Source organism: Cucumis sativus, chromosome 5 (genome assembly GCF_000004075.3).
Source record: "Cucumis sativus cultivar 9930 chromosome 5, Cucumber_9930_V3, whole genome shotgun sequence".
In the NCBI taxonomy this organism is placed as follows: domain Eukaryota; kingdom Viridiplantae; phylum Streptophyta; class Magnoliopsida; order Cucurbitales; family Cucurbitaceae; genus Cucumis; species Cucumis sativus.
This window is the reverse complement of record NC_026659.2, coordinates 21,448,989-21,467,407: the sequence shown is the minus strand read 5'-3', so window position 1 is coordinate 21,467,407 and position 18,419 is coordinate 21,448,989. Positions and strand designations below refer to the sequence as shown.

Here is an 18,419-nt window from a genome sequence, read left to right as displayed (position 1 = left end):
AGCCTTGAAACAAAGTTGTCTTACTAATCCTTAATACACATTTCATCATCTAAACTTACTTAACTTCTAATCTCTCTTCCTAAATCTGCAACCTCAGAGTAAATCTACTTATCTTCATGCCACGTTTTTCTCACTTACTACCTACCACTATGCCACCAAACTTCCTGCCAATAGATTTGAACACGCCTCAAGTGTCAGCATGCACTTACCTCAAAACTAGCCGCATATGGTCCAAAACCTAATTATTTTTCTTAACTTACTCGGTTGTTTTCAGTCGTCTTGCTGCCTTCCCTTGCTATCTTCCGCCACCATGCACATTTATCCCTTCATCCATAAGGGGCCTTACTCTTTCATTTGATTTTAAACCAATTGTTCAATATTGGATAAAGGGAACTTAAGGAGCAAAACGTTGTCTCGAAGGTAAAACAAACTTTGACTCAATCGAAAGGTTACAAACAATCTGTGAAGGATTAACTTACTGACCATGATTATATTAGATGGACACAAATATATTTATGGTGAATGGAGTGCAACTACGAGACTTTAGTGGAATGACCCGTTAGTTAACGAATGTTGATTAGCTTAGTTTAAAAAAATTTAGCCAATTAATCTTGAATTCGTCGAAGCCTATAATCTATAGGTCCGTTAGATTTCCCTGTAGCTCATAAGGAATTCACTTAGAACATTTTGTTGGAATAATTCAAATTGTTCGAATAAGAAAAGAGAGAGAAACCGATGAATGTATATAAGCGTCAGTTATAAGTTTAACATAGAGCTTTTATGCTAAAATGTGATTTAAATATTAAAAATATGAATACAAATTCATATTCAAAAGCTTGAAATTGATGGAAATTGTCAAAATTGTGAAAAATTAAAATATTGACTTTTGACTTTGAAGAGTCAAACTTTGACCGATTTTATATTCAAATTAAATATGATTTGAATTTTGAAAAAATGAATATGGACTCATGCTTGGGAGGTCAAAATTTAGTCAAGATAGATAAAATAGTAAAAAGTCAAAATGTTGACTTGTTTGACTTGTTTGACTTGAACCCTAAATCCAAAATGTTGATTTTTTTTACTTGAAAAAGTTAAAGTTTGACTTTGATTTAAATGTCAAATTACCATATTACCCTTACACTAAGTTAGTGAAATATGTGACTACATGAGATGTAAACACATAGCCCACTAATAATTAGTAAAACGCTAGGTATTGACCTTAGGCAAGTTCAATTATATGCAATTTTACATGTAATTTGCTTATAAATAGACTTTATTTTAGAGGACATTTTTAAAAATAACAAAATAAATTACAATATTTACAAGTTATAACAAAATTTTGGATTCTATCACTGATAGTCTTCTATCACTACAGCATATCAATGATTATCAGTGATAGAATTTGTTATAGATCGTAAATATTTTGTAAAATTTGTTATTTTTGAAAATTCTCGTTATTTCATATGAGTGAAAAACTTTGGGTAATTAATGTAATTTGGATTGCAAAATAAACCTAATATATACTATTTTTCTCTACATAATCTCAAACCTAAGTTCTTCCTCCAAATTCCATCTCTCTCTCTCTTTTTCCTTCACCTTACGAGTCTCACAACCCATTTCTAAGTCTGGAGAATAGTGGGTCAACACTAGTGGTAGTCTTGACTTCAAGCTCATGAGGAGATTAAGAGAATTGAAAAACTTCAAAGGTGAGTTTTTTTTTTAACCCTTTTACTTTTGATTAGAGTAGTTTTGATGCATGTTAATTTCTAAATTGTTTAGATGCATGTTAATTTCTAAATTGTTTAGATGCATTTAGAGTAAATTTTGATCTTGATTCCACTGTGCATGCCTAACCTTCCATCAAACCCGAGCATTATTGCATTTCGCATTAGAAGCTTCAAGATTGCTTAAGTCGCGTTTTGTTCCACATAGCAAGGTTAAGGATACGTGTGTGGGGCGATGCTTAACATTAAATATACTTAAATGCTTCATTGATAAGTTTGATACACTTGATGCACTGCGAATACTTGTTATGCTTCATTGGTACACTCAACAAATTTGATATGTTTGATACACGTTGATATGTCGTTTGATACACTCAATATACATTTGTAAACTTCATTGATAAGTTTGATATACTTGATGCACTGCAAATACTTGTTATGCTTCATTGGTACACTCAACAAATTTGATATGTTTGATACACGTGATATGTTTGATACACTCGATATACACTTGTAAACTTGATCGATACACTTGATAATGACTCACTTTCCTAATATGTTGATATACATTTAATAATATATTGTTCATATACTTGATAATGCATGATACATTGAGTTATATCATTCATATACTTAATAATATTAAATGCACTGCATAAAATTTGAAAAATAAAAATCACCTAGTAAGTATATCAACCAACCAATACATATAATATAATACCGTCACAACACTGATATACAAACCTGATATAAAGTAAAATCAAAACCAAACCAACATAAAGAAATAAAACAAAATAATTTGAAAGATTTAACACAAAATCCACCATCAAATAAAGTAGAGAAAATTACAAACGAAATTAAATTATTCCGATCAACAACTATTATATTTCATATTACAAAAAACGTACCATTGATATCCTAAAATTAAGATTAAGATAAAATGTTTTTCTTATATAAAAAAAAGATGATTAGAACCTTAGGAAGGGGAGAAGAAGTAGGTACATTGTTAAAGAAACAAATTGATTCTCCTTTTAGAGAAAGAATGGTTAGCGCCATTAAAGGAAAAGAAGAAATAAGAATGATTGAGACATTAAAGATGAGAAACCAGAGGAGTGAATATAGATCAATTTAATAGCGACAAAAATAAAACCAATCATCAGAAATCAAAAGAATAAAATGAAATTTGCAACCACAAAAGAAAAGATAGACAATCAATTCAAGTCTCACAATGCGCCAAAAGTTAGAATCATGACAAGGCATGTAAGAGAAAAGGATAGCAACCAACAAAAACAATAACAATCAAATATATCAGTTGTCTCTCCTAATTCATAAACCAATAATTTCCTCAACCTCTTTTCTTTATGAAAGTTATGATATGGATTGGCATTCAAATTTCAAAATGGAAATATGAGATGTACACCATTTCAACTTTCTCTCCTATCATTTGGAAATTATTTTGAGTCCAATGATAATGGGAACTTACTTTAAAGGAAAAAAACAACAATCATTTTAACTCCGAAGGTCTCATCAGCCTTTTAAAAGAAAGTTGATTGTGTCTTGCATCTCTTAGCTTTAATGATCTCCTTTTCTTTTCTTTCTTGTGGGCTATATCTTGGTAATGTTCATTATGTTCATTATATCTTGGTAATGTTCATTGACATAAAACTTTTGAGGGTGTAAAACTAGAAACATAACAATGAGGGAACATGTCCAAAGTGAAAATATCATATCATTGTGGAAATGTGTGAAGATTTGCTGTTCTTATAACTAGTACTAGAGCTTCGGTCGAAGCATAATTGTGCAAATGAAATCCGTAGATTCTGAATAAAGAAATTTAGTGAGCTAGTCATGTTCGTGTTCTATTTAGGTGATAAGAACAAGTGTGATCTGTGATTGATCATGCTCATCCAATTTGTTCAACAAGGGGTGCACCTTAAGCATTTAGCGTAAACTTTCATATGGTTTTGGGTAAAATGGATTCGTTCAAGGGGAGACTCAAGGTGGTCCTTTGTTTGAGGGAAGAATTGTTAGAAATGCAAACAAAATTTTAGGTTGGTTATACGAGAAAATGATCATATTTGTATTTAAGTGACAAACTAGTAGTGATTTTGGCTTTCACCATCTTTAATTCATTTTAACACTCGTTTTCACGTCCACACACGTTGCTTAAAGGTATGATAAAGCCTAATCAAACATTATTGCTCTTCCTTTTAAATCTATTAAATAACTTTCGCCCCCACCCTTTCCCACTCTCATTTTTCTATTGAATTGTATGGTACAGATATTTTTTAGAAAAATGATATATAAAGATATTTTATAGAAAATTGACATATAAAAATGAAATACACTAGCAATGATTAGACACACTTTATACAATGAATATGTTTCAAATCAAAAGTACTAGCTAGGCTAAATGATATAACTAAGAACCCCAAGAATTAAATAATTGGGGAGATGTCAAAAGGTAGTGGAGGTACGCTTTGAAGTGTCGTCTTCGAAAATATTATATGCTTTACACGAACCCAGCTAGAAACAAAAATTATAATCATCATTTCGATATAACAACTACAAATTTGATGGAATTGCAATCTTAAAGAGTTTGAATTTTACAAAACTCTTTAATATTTGCTCTCAACATAAAATCACATAAATATAAAAAAAAATATATATATATTTGTCAAATTCAAGGAACATAATTCATTCAAATTAAAATTAAGTACATTTTTTAAAATAACAAAATATTTTAGATAATTAAATTTATTAATACAATAATTGAGGGAGGTTGAGAGATTTAAACTATCCACTCTATGATTAAAGGTTATACCCATTGCCACTAAAGTAAATTCAATTTAACTCTTTTATTATAAATAAATTATCAAAATAGCTCATTGTACAAAAATGAGATGTATTATTTTTTATTTTTCATTTGTGCTATTGGTATTAGACTTAAAATTTGAAAATTCGGACCGGAATTATAATTATAAAAAAATCACTTCTAAAATAATAACCTAACCTATTAAAGTGGGTTTTAATCAACGATCAACTCTTGCTTCAAGATCAATAATAATTCATACTCCTGTTCTACTGTTGCTGTACTAGGAAAATAAAAGATTGAGTTGAGAAAAGAGAAGTAATTAGTATGAGTTGAGTGAAGTTGAGAAAACCAAATCTTTCTTTTTACATACATATATGTGTTGTGGAAGGAAATAAAAACTGATCAATTTAATTCAAACCAACTTAGTGCTGCAATCCTAGAAGATTGAAACATATAACTCAAAAAGCTTAGCTATTGTGGGATGACACATGTATCAAATTGTCTTCATTATAGGCCACATCTACATACATACACTATCTAAAAGGGATTATTATTATAGGTGACAAATATTTCATTTTCCCTTTTACCCATTTTAGTTGAGGGTTCCAAATATATCAACTAATTTCATGTTTAAAATCATTTAACAAATTAATTTCTCTTTATTTTTAAGCATTACAAAAAAAAAAAAAAAATGCATCCAACTCCAACCAATAAATACTTTTGAATTTAAAAAAAAAAATTTAAAAAAAGCTCTTATGAATCTAATTTTTTGAGAAATAAATATTTTTCATTAATCCTTGGCTGTTTCAATTATTTTCTTTATTTTTATTAGCCAGTCAATATACCTTATTAAAAATGTGTTTTATTTATTTATTTGTATGGAAGAAGAGTGAGAAGAAAAAGAAAAGAAAAATAGAGAAGTTTTGTTGGGATCAACAGCTTGTGTTATAGATAACAACAATAATTTTCTTAATTTTTTTTAAGTCTAAGAGTATTTTAAAAACTTTTGAATATTTATGGGTATATTTTCAAAAGTTTAGTTAATAGTTAAGTGTAATTTATGTAATATTTTAAATAAAAAACTTATGAAAAATATTTACCAAATATAAGAATATATCACAATTTATGTGTGATAGAACACTCGAGATCAAGATAAACTATTGTCGTCTATGTCTATCTTTACATATATATATAGAAACCTATCTTGGCTTATAACAGTCTATCATTGAGAAGCGGTGGCATTTTGTTATATTTTGTAAATATTTTTATTTTTATTTTACTATATTTGAAAATAGTGTTTTATTATTATTATTGGATTGGTTATTCTTTTAGTATGTGTTAGAAGAGATATTTATTTTAGTTTTTTTTTTTTTTTGTGAGATTTTGATCCATTGGATGTTTTAACTTAAATTTTTAATAAGAGAATTAATGTAAAATTTGAATGAATTGAAGTTTTTTTTCTTTTTTTTAAGTATTTATGAAACTTTCAAAGGAAAAACTTTAACATTTTTTATCAAAGATAACGATCGTAAAAATAGTAAAATTGTGTTTTAGAAAATTCAATATGTGTACATGTTTTCAAAATTTGGGATGAAAATGTGGTTTTTTCAAACAGAGTAATATGATTAATTGATTTACAAATAAAGATAAATAATTATCCACTTGGCTATACTTAAAAATATTTTTAAAATTTTTTTATTTAAAATAATTTTTTTATTAAAAGTATATGAAGTAAAATTGGACTATGAAAATTAAATGGATTAAAATGTTGAGGGTCCTAGGATGAAGTTATTTGTATCATTGTTAATTGAGTTGTTTGAGATGAAACTCTATATCGATCTAATATGGTATTAGATACCGACGGATATTAAGTAAAAAAAAAAGATTCGACTAAAATTGATGAACTCAATAGGACACCCGCCTTACAAATTTATGTTGAAAATCCTAGGTTAAAAAAATAAACTTCATAATTTTATAAAATAATACATGTTTAAGTTATTAAACGGATCCTTAATCCTGCTTTCCCGGGTGCTCTTCATATACTATGCTTTTCATAAAGCCTTTATTGACAATGTAAGGTCAGCTTTTAGACAGATATGTATGGAATATCTTTAACTAGTTGAATGACAAAATAATATATTATATCTATCTATGCCATGAACAATTTTAAAATATATACTGCCATTGGATATCTCTTAAAAAAAGTCCAAGCATTTACTTTAATATATTATAGTTGCCATGTTTGGAATCATGCATATATCTAAAAGTGTATATAATATTATTCTCAAGTAGATGACTTCATGTTTAGGTTATTGTTTGAATATGAAATGATAATGTTAATTGGTTTCATTTTCATATTATTGTATATGAGATAAAACCTTTCCATTTAGACTTAATTTGAACCTAAAAGATCTAATTTAACTTCTATGTGAAACATCTAACACGTTAATGAATCGAGAGTGTTATTCAAAATACATATAAATTCATGATTTTTTAAAATATATATTTGAGGATTTGCATAGTTTTTGGGTGTATTTAAAGAAAGAAAACAAACTTTGTGTTAACCACACATGCATGCCTAAGTATTATTTTGTGTTCATCATAGGGTTTTATGTACACCTTGGGTTTATCACCTTGCCCTCCCCAATTAGTATTCAACTTCTCTATTAATAGTGCCTTTGTTTTGACCATGTTTAATGATAATTAGTGTGTTAAAGACATGCATCACTCGAAATGTATAATAAATTACTTCTAAAAAAAACTTGCATAATAGATTTTGTTTTATATACAAAAGTTGTTGATCGTGATTCTTTTGTTGAAAAGATGAGAAATCAAATCACATACATTTTAAAAAATATACAGATTATTCTTGTTATTCTTAATTGACCTTGAAATGAACCTGTCCTTCTCAATATATTATATATTAAGATCTAATATGCAAATCTAAATGGGGCAAAAATATAATCAAACTCAAAGTTGATGAATCAAAAGAAAACACCACCACTTAATGAAACATCTTTAGGATCCAACATTGAAGGAGATGCAAAAATTTTGATAGTTTAATAAAAATAATGTGAACAAAAACAATCAAAGTGAATATATTGGATGCAAAAAAATTGATATGTTGCAGAAAAAACCTCTCATATATTATTGCACGAATAAGGAAAAAAAAAAAAAACAGCGAGTGAATAGTAAAATAAGGAAATATATAGAATAAACCGGTACTCTAACTTGAAAAAAACCATAACGGCGGAAAAGAAATTCACTATGTCAGAAATAGTTACTTTTAATTAGAATCTAAGCATTTGTACCACTCATGTCGTACTACTCTTTTTCCACACTCAATTAGAATCAATGCTTAAAGTACTTTTTAACTTGGACGGTCTGGAACAAAAGTCATAGACTTCTTTTACAATGTTTGGAGTTCGTCAATTTTTATTTTTTAGGTTTTCTAATATTGGATGAATGCACTATTAATATTTCTTTTCAAAATCCAACGTGATTTGGTATAAAAAACTCCATGTATAATATATTCATATAAAGAAATTGCTACTTTGTATAACTCAAATACTAATAGTACGAGAAAATTAGAGATCATATTGTCCTACTTAATGATTGTGTTGCCACACCTTTTAGTTTGAACATGATTAGTTTCTAAACAAACAAAAAATCGTTAAGTTTTCTTTGTAATAGATATAAAACATAATCGTTTAACGAGCATTGTACTTTTGTATCATGTTCATAAACTTTAATAACTTTAATCATGAAATAGTTACGTTTGATCTCTTTCTCTTAAAATTAAACAAGACTCTTTATACTTGATTGAGGTGTTTAGGAGTTGTCTCTTTCTCTTTTTATCTTGTACTGGAAATCGAGTTGTTGAGATTTCTCTATTAACTTTTTTCCTTTTAATTGGGAAAATTTAAGGGGCTAAAGTAGGGTTTGTAATTTGTTTTTGCTGGATTCTGGATGCATTATTAACAGTGATATCTAAAGAGGAACATTTCTTTTGAGTTTAAAGAAGAAACACTTTAAAAATACATCTTATCATAATATATTTAATTTGATTTCAATCTCATTGAAAAAGATATTTCTACACCATATGTCATACCCCTCGGATAGTTTTATGTCATCCCCTCGTCTCATTGACAATTGTGGTAAGTACTTATTTAATTTTTAATACTTAGATGTATCTCAAAATACACAAATCTTTGTGCATGTTTCTCTTCTCACAATTCACATAAAAATAATTATGATATTGAAATATTTCAAAAAATAAATATAAAAAGTTTGTCATAACAAGTTATGATCGGACAATTTGATTGTCCTTTAACATTTAGAGTCATTTAGGTTTGATTAAGTAACTATTTAAAATTTAAAATTTTGTGCTTTTTTACCCCAATTTCTCACCACTAATTTTATTATTCCTTATCTAATATTAGTCACCCATATTTTTATTATTCCTTATCTAATATTAGTCACCACTATTTTTATTATTCCTTATCTAATATTAGATTGATTTGTAGTCAAATTGCAAAATCAAAAACAAATCTTTTTAAGGGTTCTTATTGGTTTCAAAATCTTGGCTTGATTTTTAAAAAAAAAAAAAGAAGTAGATTAGACAACGAAGGAACTTTTAAGCATAGTTAGTTTATAGCAAAAATTCAAATAGTTGATAAAGGAAGATATTTTCCCCTTTAATATTTACCCATGATTTATATCTATGATTGAATTTTTTAGGAAAATCCAAAAACAAATACACAAATTTTTAAAAGTGATTTTTTTTTTAACTTTTAAAACTTTGTTTGGTCTTTTAAATTCATCGGTAAAATAACATATGACAAAGGAAGATATTTGACAATGAAAGTAGTACCTATAGTCTTAATTTTTTAAAAATAAAATTGTTACCAAACGAGAATTTAGTTTTTATTTTGGTCTTTGAAAGTTACGCGTTATAAACACTATTTTAACCAATAATTTTAAAAGGTAATCCAAAATTTAAAAACTAGAAAAAGAAATAGTATTTGGTTTTAGAAATTGAATAAGAATTCAACCAATTTAAAAAAAAGTGTGAGAACAATACTAAAATATTTAAGAGGAAATGATATACATTTAAACAATATAAGACTTAAAAACAAATTCGTTAAGAAAATTGTGCCTTATTTGATCTTTTTTTTTTTTTTGTTTAGGTTTGAAAGTTTTAAAATTAAGCTTATAAACATCCATCTAATAATTGTTTATTTTATTATTATGTAACATGAATTTCAAAATGTTACTTAATTAGTAAATATGAGAATCATCCTATAGAAATCTAGAAATTATTAAGGCACCAACACATTATTTAAAAGTTAGAAACTATTAAAAAATAAAAATAGTTAGAAAATAGGATAGTTGTAATGGATGATCATTTGAGAAATAATAATTAAGGATATAGCAACATTTAAAAAAATTACGAATATAGCAAAATTATCGCTGATAAACTTGTATTACTGATAGACTCGCATGATCTATCGATGATAGACCAATTTTTACAACATGGGCTATTGGTGATAGACTCTATCATTGATAGAATTTGACAAATTTTACTATATTTGCAATTTTTTTAAAATGTTGCTATATACTTAATTATTTTAAATTTAATTGCTAAATTTATAACTATCTCTATAAGATATTATTGTCAATATTAAAAATAATTACAAAATATAGTAAACACTTAATTTTTATCAACGATAAATTCATAAACTTTTATGAGTGTCTTTCATAAAACATGATAGACTTTTACAAAAGTAAAATTTAAAAATAGTTTATGAATACTTAGTATGCATCCATGGGAGTCTATTGTTCTTTTATATCTACAATTTTGTATTTTTTTTTAATTTTTTAAAGAATCACTTTGATCTAATTTATTAGTTGTATCGTTACTTAACATTCCATTCATATTCACATGGGCCACTTTAGTTAGAAAATATTATATATCCAAGGCATAAAAAAAGTTATATAAAATCAATCTTATCGTATGAAACATATATGAGACCCCTACTGTAAACATAAATTAAAAAAAAAAAGAATCTATAATTAAACAAAAAAAAAAAAATTGTCTTTCTAATTTATAAGGAAACAAATGTGTATTTGATTTTTGGGTTTTAAAGGTGTATATTTTAGTTTCAAATTTATAAAAATAGATTTATTTGATCGAGTTTTCAAAACATATCTTTAATTCCTAATGGTTTAGAAATAAGTTTCAAAGATCTTTCAAATAACTTCGTACTTTTATTTTAAATAACTATATGCTATTTAAAATTAGAAGAATAATTTTTTTAAAAAAATCATAGATATTTTTTCTAATTTTAATATTATATAATTATTTTTAAAAGTCAAAGAAAAAAATCTTATAAGACCTCGTTTTAAACATACTTTTAAAAATTCAAAGACTAAAAAGATACGTCTTCAAAATTAGACTAAGAATCAAATGATATTCGACAAAATATTGGGGAGTAGTAGAAACGATAATCTTCCCACCAAATGTTGTTTGACTAAGCATCCACTTAATTAAAGTGGTGTCCACAATGAGGTCGTCCAAAGTATTTATATAAGCATCACAAGAAATGAATTTAAAATGCAAAAAGGTAATTTAGTGGTTAAATTAATTACGTATATAAGAAGATATTGGGTGGGGTTTTAGAAGCCTTTGCTTATTTCTTCTCATTTGTGATTAGATATACTTTTGTGTCTTTGTTAATTACATGAAGAAATTAAGTGAAGTTTGGAAGAGAGAGGGGAAGGCCTATTTAGGAGTTATCGCTATAAGAACGGCAGATTCTGGTTTGATTGTAATAGCAAAGATTGCATTGAACCATGGAATGAGTCCACAAGTTTATTCACTCTATCGTTATTTTGTTGCTTCCATTGTTGTTGCTCCATTTTGCTTCCTCTCTTATAGGTACTTTTTTATTCTCTCTATTATATTCATTGTTTTCTTTCTAACTCTATATACTTTACTTTCCATATATTATCTCATATTTACTTTTCAATGCCCTAGTTTGTTGTTTCATTTTTCATAAATGTTTTGTTATCTATATTAGTGTTTTTATCGTTGAAATGTCTTTTGAATATGTGATTCGGTGCTTTGAATGATCAAGTTTCGAGTCTTACTCGAATTTCCTTTTTACATGCATATTCATGTTACGTTATCTATGATTTTAGTCATAAGATGTAGGCAACTGGTGTTGGTAGTCAATCTGCATTTTAAACTATTCTCTAATAGTAAACTATGCTCAGTACCGGCATGAGTTTAATTCAACTGACACTTATATATACCTAAAGACAAGACGTCCTATGTTTAAATCTCCCACCCTAAGTTGTATTACAATGCTTTAAAAGAAAAACTATTCTCACTCTGTTCTTGGATGTGGTTAACTCACTATTAGTAAATTTGATTTTTTGTTTTATTTATAAATATATTTATGATAGAAGTTTATTGATTTATAAAATCTAAATTTGTGTTATAGTTTGTAAATATTTTAATTTATTTTACTATATTTAAAAATGTCTCCTTATTCTTATTCTTATTATTTAATTCAATCTATGCAATTACTTTTAAAGACTAGATTTAAGATTTATTAAATTTATAGAGACTAAAATTGGATAGTTGAAAGGATAGAGATGAGCACCATTATATTGTGACATCGTAGATTACGATGGCGATTGTAATTTGATGACAACTTGTTACGATATCAGTTTGTTACGTTTTGTCACAATGTCATTTATTAACCGTTATTGTTGTATGCTACCATATTGGTTTATAATTAACATCACATCTACTATAATATGTAACTATTATATTAGCAAAATTTGGAACCCCAATTATGCATATAATCAATATTTACAAAACAAATAATTTTCCACCATTGTTTCAATTAATTTTCACAAAAATACATCACAAACTTCTCAAGAACACACTTTGTCGTATCATTTCAATACTCATCACTTCACAATTTAATTCCAATAAAGAGCTAATATACACTTCATGTTCCAAATCTTAAAGAAAAAAAGAAATGAAGAAAAAGCCAAAGATATTCTACCAAAATCTAAGACCTCTTTAACAATTTAACAAAAGACAACCCTATACAATATGTTTCAAAACTACACAATGCAACTTTCAAAAGCAAACAAGCTTCATGTTTGGAATATCTCCCATATTTCATTTTTTATAATCAATATCTAATTTCATTTGTACCCAAGATCAAGTGAGTTGGAAAATTTGTTATAAGCGCAGCACCTAACGTTTCACTGTATAAAATTGGCACACTTTTTAAAAAGTGATTCAAATACTTTTATCTCCATCCATCTCGAGTATATCAACACAAATTTATGTTAAATCTTTATTTTCTAACTTATCCATTCTTTTGGACCTTTTTGATACATCCTCCCATATTTACATTTACTCGAATTTCTAAATTTTTAATTGATTTAACAGCAATCTTCTCAAATTTCTCCAAATTGTGTGTACTAATTAGTAGTGTGCTTTTTAAAATTTAAAATGATTTGGAAAGATACCGAATTTTTGGTGTGTAATATGAGATGTACACTAAGAAAACTCAAAAGATCGAATTAGAGAAAATAATTTTTTAACTAAATCTGGATATCAATCTTGCTCGAAATAGACCAAGAATAAAGTGTTTGAAGAACTTTTAAAAAAGGTGTGATACTTTTAACGGTGAAACTTTTGATGCGCACAATTTCCCAAGTGTGTTCTTACATCTAAAACAAAGATGGGAGATTCAAGGTAAGCTTTTCAAGTGCTCGAAGGTGCCTGAAATGCAAATCAACCTGTTCAAGTTGAATGAGACTTCAACAAAAATTAGCCATTAGAATGTAAAAACTCTACATTAATATTCAAAGAATCCAACTAACCAAAGACCCCAAATGGATTTCAAAGCATACAGATTCAAACATCCTCTCCTAAAGGTACAAACCATCCCTTAAAACAGACTACGAAGGTACATTTGACAGTGCCAACTGAAGGAAAAAAAATGAAAATAAGCATACCTGAATCTGGTAGCAACAACAAATGGTTACATTATTACAAAACAAACAAAAACCACATCTAAAGCCATAATTCTTGTATGGAAAGCTAAGCAACTTCTAAATTATTATAACCAAAATAGAATATTTTAATCTTACTTCTTTCACTCTTTTGAAAAGTTTTAAAAATTTTATGAAAGACACTAACTATTATAATGCACAGAAAAGGACCAAGACCGCGCATGACTTGGTGCATCCTTGCAAAGATCCTATTGCTCGGCACTATGGAGTAAGGCTTTTTTTTTTATTTATTTATTTAAGCTTGATGATATGAGTTCATACCTATTTAGAGTTTGTAGTTTCTTAAGCACTTAAAAATTCAAGTAAAAAATATTTTAGTTTAAACGAATAAAGATGTGTTTAATTAGTTGAGATAAATTTAAAGTCCATATGAAATGCCTTCTAACTAAGTATACATAAAAAGGTACTTTTGACACTTAAATCATTTTTTTATTTTAAAAGCTATTCCAAAATAGGATGGTGGGCATTCTTTTATGGTATCTTTATAATAAGTTTTTTCCTCCTACGTTAATGATCGAATGTCATATTAATTACTGACAACTAAGCTCGTTTTAATATATATGCTTATGGTATTTTTTTTAAAGCATTACTATCAAATTAGTTTTTGACATGTTTTAGACTTCATTTGTTTTACTTTTATTCTTTTTGGTATAACAATAGAAAAGACAAATCAAATAAGAATCGAGCCAAATTGTTGAGAATTGATATTTACAAGTATGGAAAATCAACTCACATGAGCAAAATGAATTCTTACTGTGATTTGTATAAGAATTTCAATGTGTCTAAGCGTTTAGTGGCATAAATGTTACAATAACATATTGGTTTAAATATTTGTTTATTTCTTTTTGAAGTGTCAAGTTGTTTTTTATGATTGACTTATTTTGTTTATTTTTTGTTGTGATGTGGTGGGGGAATATATGCAGGTCTGTGGTTATCACCAACACATATTTCACTGGTTTGAAATATGTAACTCCAACTTTTTCCACTGCGATGTCCAATTGCATTCCTGCCCTTTCCTTCTTCTTTGCTTGGATTTTTGGGTTTGTATTAACATCTCTCCCTCAACTTTAAATTCTTTTTAAGTAAATTCTCTCTCTCTATATATATACATACATCTACCAAGTTAATTCAAATCAAGCTCTAACTTTATCAATTTTGGTTAACATCCTTCTTAAATAAAAAATTTCTAAAATAAAATTACTTTTTACCTTCTTTTGATAACCATTTAATCTTTTATTTTTGAAAACTAATCCAACAAATTCCACCTTTATTCACTGGTTTTCAATTTTGTTTACTACATTATATATGTGTTTTTTAAAACCAAGAAAAATTTGACGAAAAACTAAACTCTTTTACTGAATCATTATAAAAACTTGAAAGAAAATAAATTTAATTTCCAACAAGGTCTTAGCTTTCAAAGCCTTTTACAATTTTTGAAAGACAATAAATTAGAAGAGAGAACAGAAATTTTAGATGAAAGAAGTGTTTAAATTCTTAATTTTCTTTTTAAAAAAATAAAAAAACCAAATAGTTATCCAACAACCTATAAAACTATCCAATTTAATTTGTTAAAAGTTTCTGATTTGATTGAATAACATGAAATGGATTATTTTTGGCTTGTCTTTAAATTTATATATGAATAGGATGGAGAAGGTTGATATAAGGAGATTTTCAAGTCAAGTAAAGATAATAGGAACAGCAGTGACAGTGGGGGGAGCAATGATAATGACCTTCGTAGAAGGACCAAAGTTCAGATTTCCTTGGACAAACGAACACAATAGTCTCCATAATCACTCTTCAACTCCACCCTCCAATGTTAACAATCAAGATTCTTTCAAGGGTGTCATTTTGGTCACAATTGCCATTCTTGGCGCTTCTGTTTCATGCATCATCCAGGTATACATATATATATATATATATACTAACATCAAATATAATCTAACCCCCAACATCAACTTGACAATATATAAGAGAATCAAACCTATATCATAATTATGTGAGATTGTTAAAATAATCATTTGATTTTAAGTGAATTACTAAATTGTGACATATATTGCAGGCAATTGTATTGAAATCATACCCACTGGGGTTGGTTGTAACATTTATGGTATGCATAGTGGGAGTCGTGGAAGGAACTGTGGTAGCCTTAGCAAAGGAATGGAACAACCCACCTGTCTGGTCTATTCATTTTGATTTTCAACTTTTGGCTTTCCTTTATGCTGTAAGTATATATATATATATTTATATATGTTAAAATCTATCCTGATTAAAATTATACAAAATAAAAAATTGTAACGTTTTATATTTTTCCTAAGTTTGTTCACTTTTTTTTAATCATCCCAAGCTAAGTTTCTTAACGAAATTTTGATGGAAGGTGTTTTGAACCATTAACTTGAAGTTGGTAGCTAGAGTTGTGGTTATAGTTTACTCCAGGATTAGAGCTCTAAATATATAAAGTGGTATTTATAACTATTTACAAACTACAACATATTATTTCATAATCCGTTGTTTACTACACTTGTAGCTACTATATGTTATTTATTAACGTGTTTAGATAAATTATTTAATAAATTCTATTTGTATATAATTTTGGCAGGGAATAATGATGTCAGGGTTTTCATACTTCATTCAAGGAGTTGTACTGGAAGCAAAGGGACCTGTGTTTTTGACAATATTCTTTCCTCTAAGTACCATTATAGTTGCAATCATAAGCTCTTTTGCTATCTCTGAGGTTTTGTCTTTGGGAAAGTAAGTTTCTCTTTTATATCTTCATATTTAATTAACCCTTATTTTAATTAAAACAAAGCCTCTTTAATGTTTCTTTTACTTTATTTAATGGATTCCAATTTATAAGAATCAAAACTGTGAACTATTACATTATCTGAGGCTTCTCGATCTTTGCAGGGTTATGGGAGCCTTGGTCATAATTATAGGTCTTTATTTAGTTTTATGGGGCAAAACCAAAGACCATGCCATTGAGAATAAGGCAGCCAGACCGATTGATGATGCAACACCAAGAGAGTAATTTTCAACTTTGCATAATAATGTTTTGTTTAGTAATATATGTGTGTAGCCACATAAGGGCTACGGTATGTGCCCTCCTTAATTTATCCCTCTTTTGTATTTTTAATATAAATTCTCAAGTAATATATATTAATAGAATAAAACATTTCACTTCAAGTAAATGAAGGACTATGTTTGTATAAAATAATAGAATAGATAGCAAACCTATAAAATAATTGCATACATAACACAAAAATTGGTCAAACAGTAAAAAGCTCACTCACTGCTAGTATTTCAAAATTTTCTTTCTAGTTTCTCAAATTGAAAGCGATAGTTAAATATTTCTCTTCCATTTCTCCATTTTTCTACCTCCGATTTTCTTTGGCTTCCCAGATTCTTTCATCTCTAATGGGCTTTTAACCTCAACTCATGTAAATTCTAATAAAGTAAAATAGCAAACAACTCATGTAATTGTAATCGATGGTTATTTTAGGAATAATAACTAAGAATATAGCAACATTTTTTAAAAATTACAAATATAACAAAACTATCACTGATAGACTCGTATGGTCTATCACTGTAGACCAATATTTACCACATGATCTATGAGTGATGGAATTCTATCATTGATAGAATTTGACAAATTTTGTTATATTTGTAATTTTTTTAAAATGTTGTTATATACTTAATTATTTTGAATCTAATTACTAAATTTGCAACTATCCCAGTAATCAAATAACACATTTTTTTTTATAGGTAAAACACACTTTCGGTCCTAATTTTAAAAAGGAGGGGTGATTGGTCGTAAGCTGATTTAAAAAGTCCCTCAACTAATAAATCAATTAAAATTTTTAAAGAAGAAAAAGAGAGAAATAAAGCTCAAACAAGAAATGAAATAAAAATATTTTAAGGAAGAAAAAAAGAAAAATAAACCAAAAGAGAATGAAATCAAATATTTGAAGGAAGAAAAAGAGAGAAATAAACGTCAGAAATGAAAGAAAGGGAGAGATAAACTTTAAAATATTTGATTTCATTCCCATTTTGTTTATTTCTTTCTTTTTCGTCTTTAAAATATTTGATTTCATTCCATTTTGTAGGTTTATTTCTCATTTTCTTCTTTAAAATATTTCATTTCATTCCCTTTTCCAGGTTTATCTCTCTTTTTCGTCCTTAAAATATTTAATTTTATTCCCTTTTTATAGTTTTATTTCTCTCATTTTCTTCCTTAAAATATTTGATTTCATTCCCTTTTGAGGTTTATTTCTCTCTTTTTCTTCCTAAGATTTTATTCCCTTTCTTAGGTTTATTTCTCTCATTTTGTTCCTTAAAATATTTTGATTTCATTCCCTCTTTTAGGTTTATTTCTCTCTTTTTCTTGCTTAAAATATTTGATTTTATTCCCTTTTCGAGGTTTCTTTCTTTCTTTTTCTTCCTTAAAATAAATCAATTAAAAATACACAAAATTGGGCAAATACATATATGACGTAGAGAAATGACTTAGGAATTTTTTTATTTAAAAAATGTGTCACCTCCCTCTCTTCTTTCTCTCTCGTCCCATCCATCTTCTCTTCACTTCTTTACAATATTTTGTTTGTTTGTTTAACAACTTATTATTACTGTATCCATATTCAGTAGCCCTCAAATACCAAACAGTTCTTCAAATCAAAGGAGATGTGCAAAACTTGGTTGGAAAATTCGTGAGAAAATAAACTTCAGATCCCAAAGCTAGAAAACACCATTTCTTTGAATTGTGAAAAGAGATCCAAACCTTA

General features: G+C 27.4%; 1 protein-coding gene across 1 annotated transcript; it reads left to right on the top strand.

Annotated features, from left to right (window-relative positions):
- Nucleotides 1–11,139: 11,139 nt before the first annotated feature.
- Nucleotides 11,140–16,829, top strand: LOC101216519 (WAT1-related protein At2g39510). Its single transcript, XM_004150971.2, has 7 exons — nt 11,140–11,479; nt 13,787–13,852; nt 14,568–14,684; nt 15,288–15,540; nt 15,704–15,865; nt 16,241–16,392; nt 16,549–16,829. The coding sequence occupies exons 1-7, from the start codon at nt 11,283–11,285 to the stop codon at nt 16,667–16,669; spliced, it is 1,068 nt and encodes a 355-aa protein (XP_004151019.1). The 5' UTR covers nt 11,140–11,282; the 3' UTR covers nt 16,670–16,829.
- Nucleotides 16,830–18,419: the final 1,590 nt, after the last annotated feature.

Bases quoted from the DNA above. Each gene is read 5' to 3' on its own strand.
- LOC101216519 (XM_004150971.2), top strand. From the start codon at position 11,283: ATGAAGAAATTAAGTGAAGTTTGGAAGAGAGAGGGGAAGGCCTATTTA. The intron at 13,853-14,567 runs GTAAGGCTTTTT...GAATATATGCAG, and splicing joins CTATTGCTCGGCACTATGGA to GTCTGTGGTTATCACCAACA. The intron at 15,866-16,240 runs GTAAGTATATAT...TAATTTTGGCAG, and splicing joins TTTTGGCTTTCCTTTATGCT to GGAATAATGATGTCAGGGTT.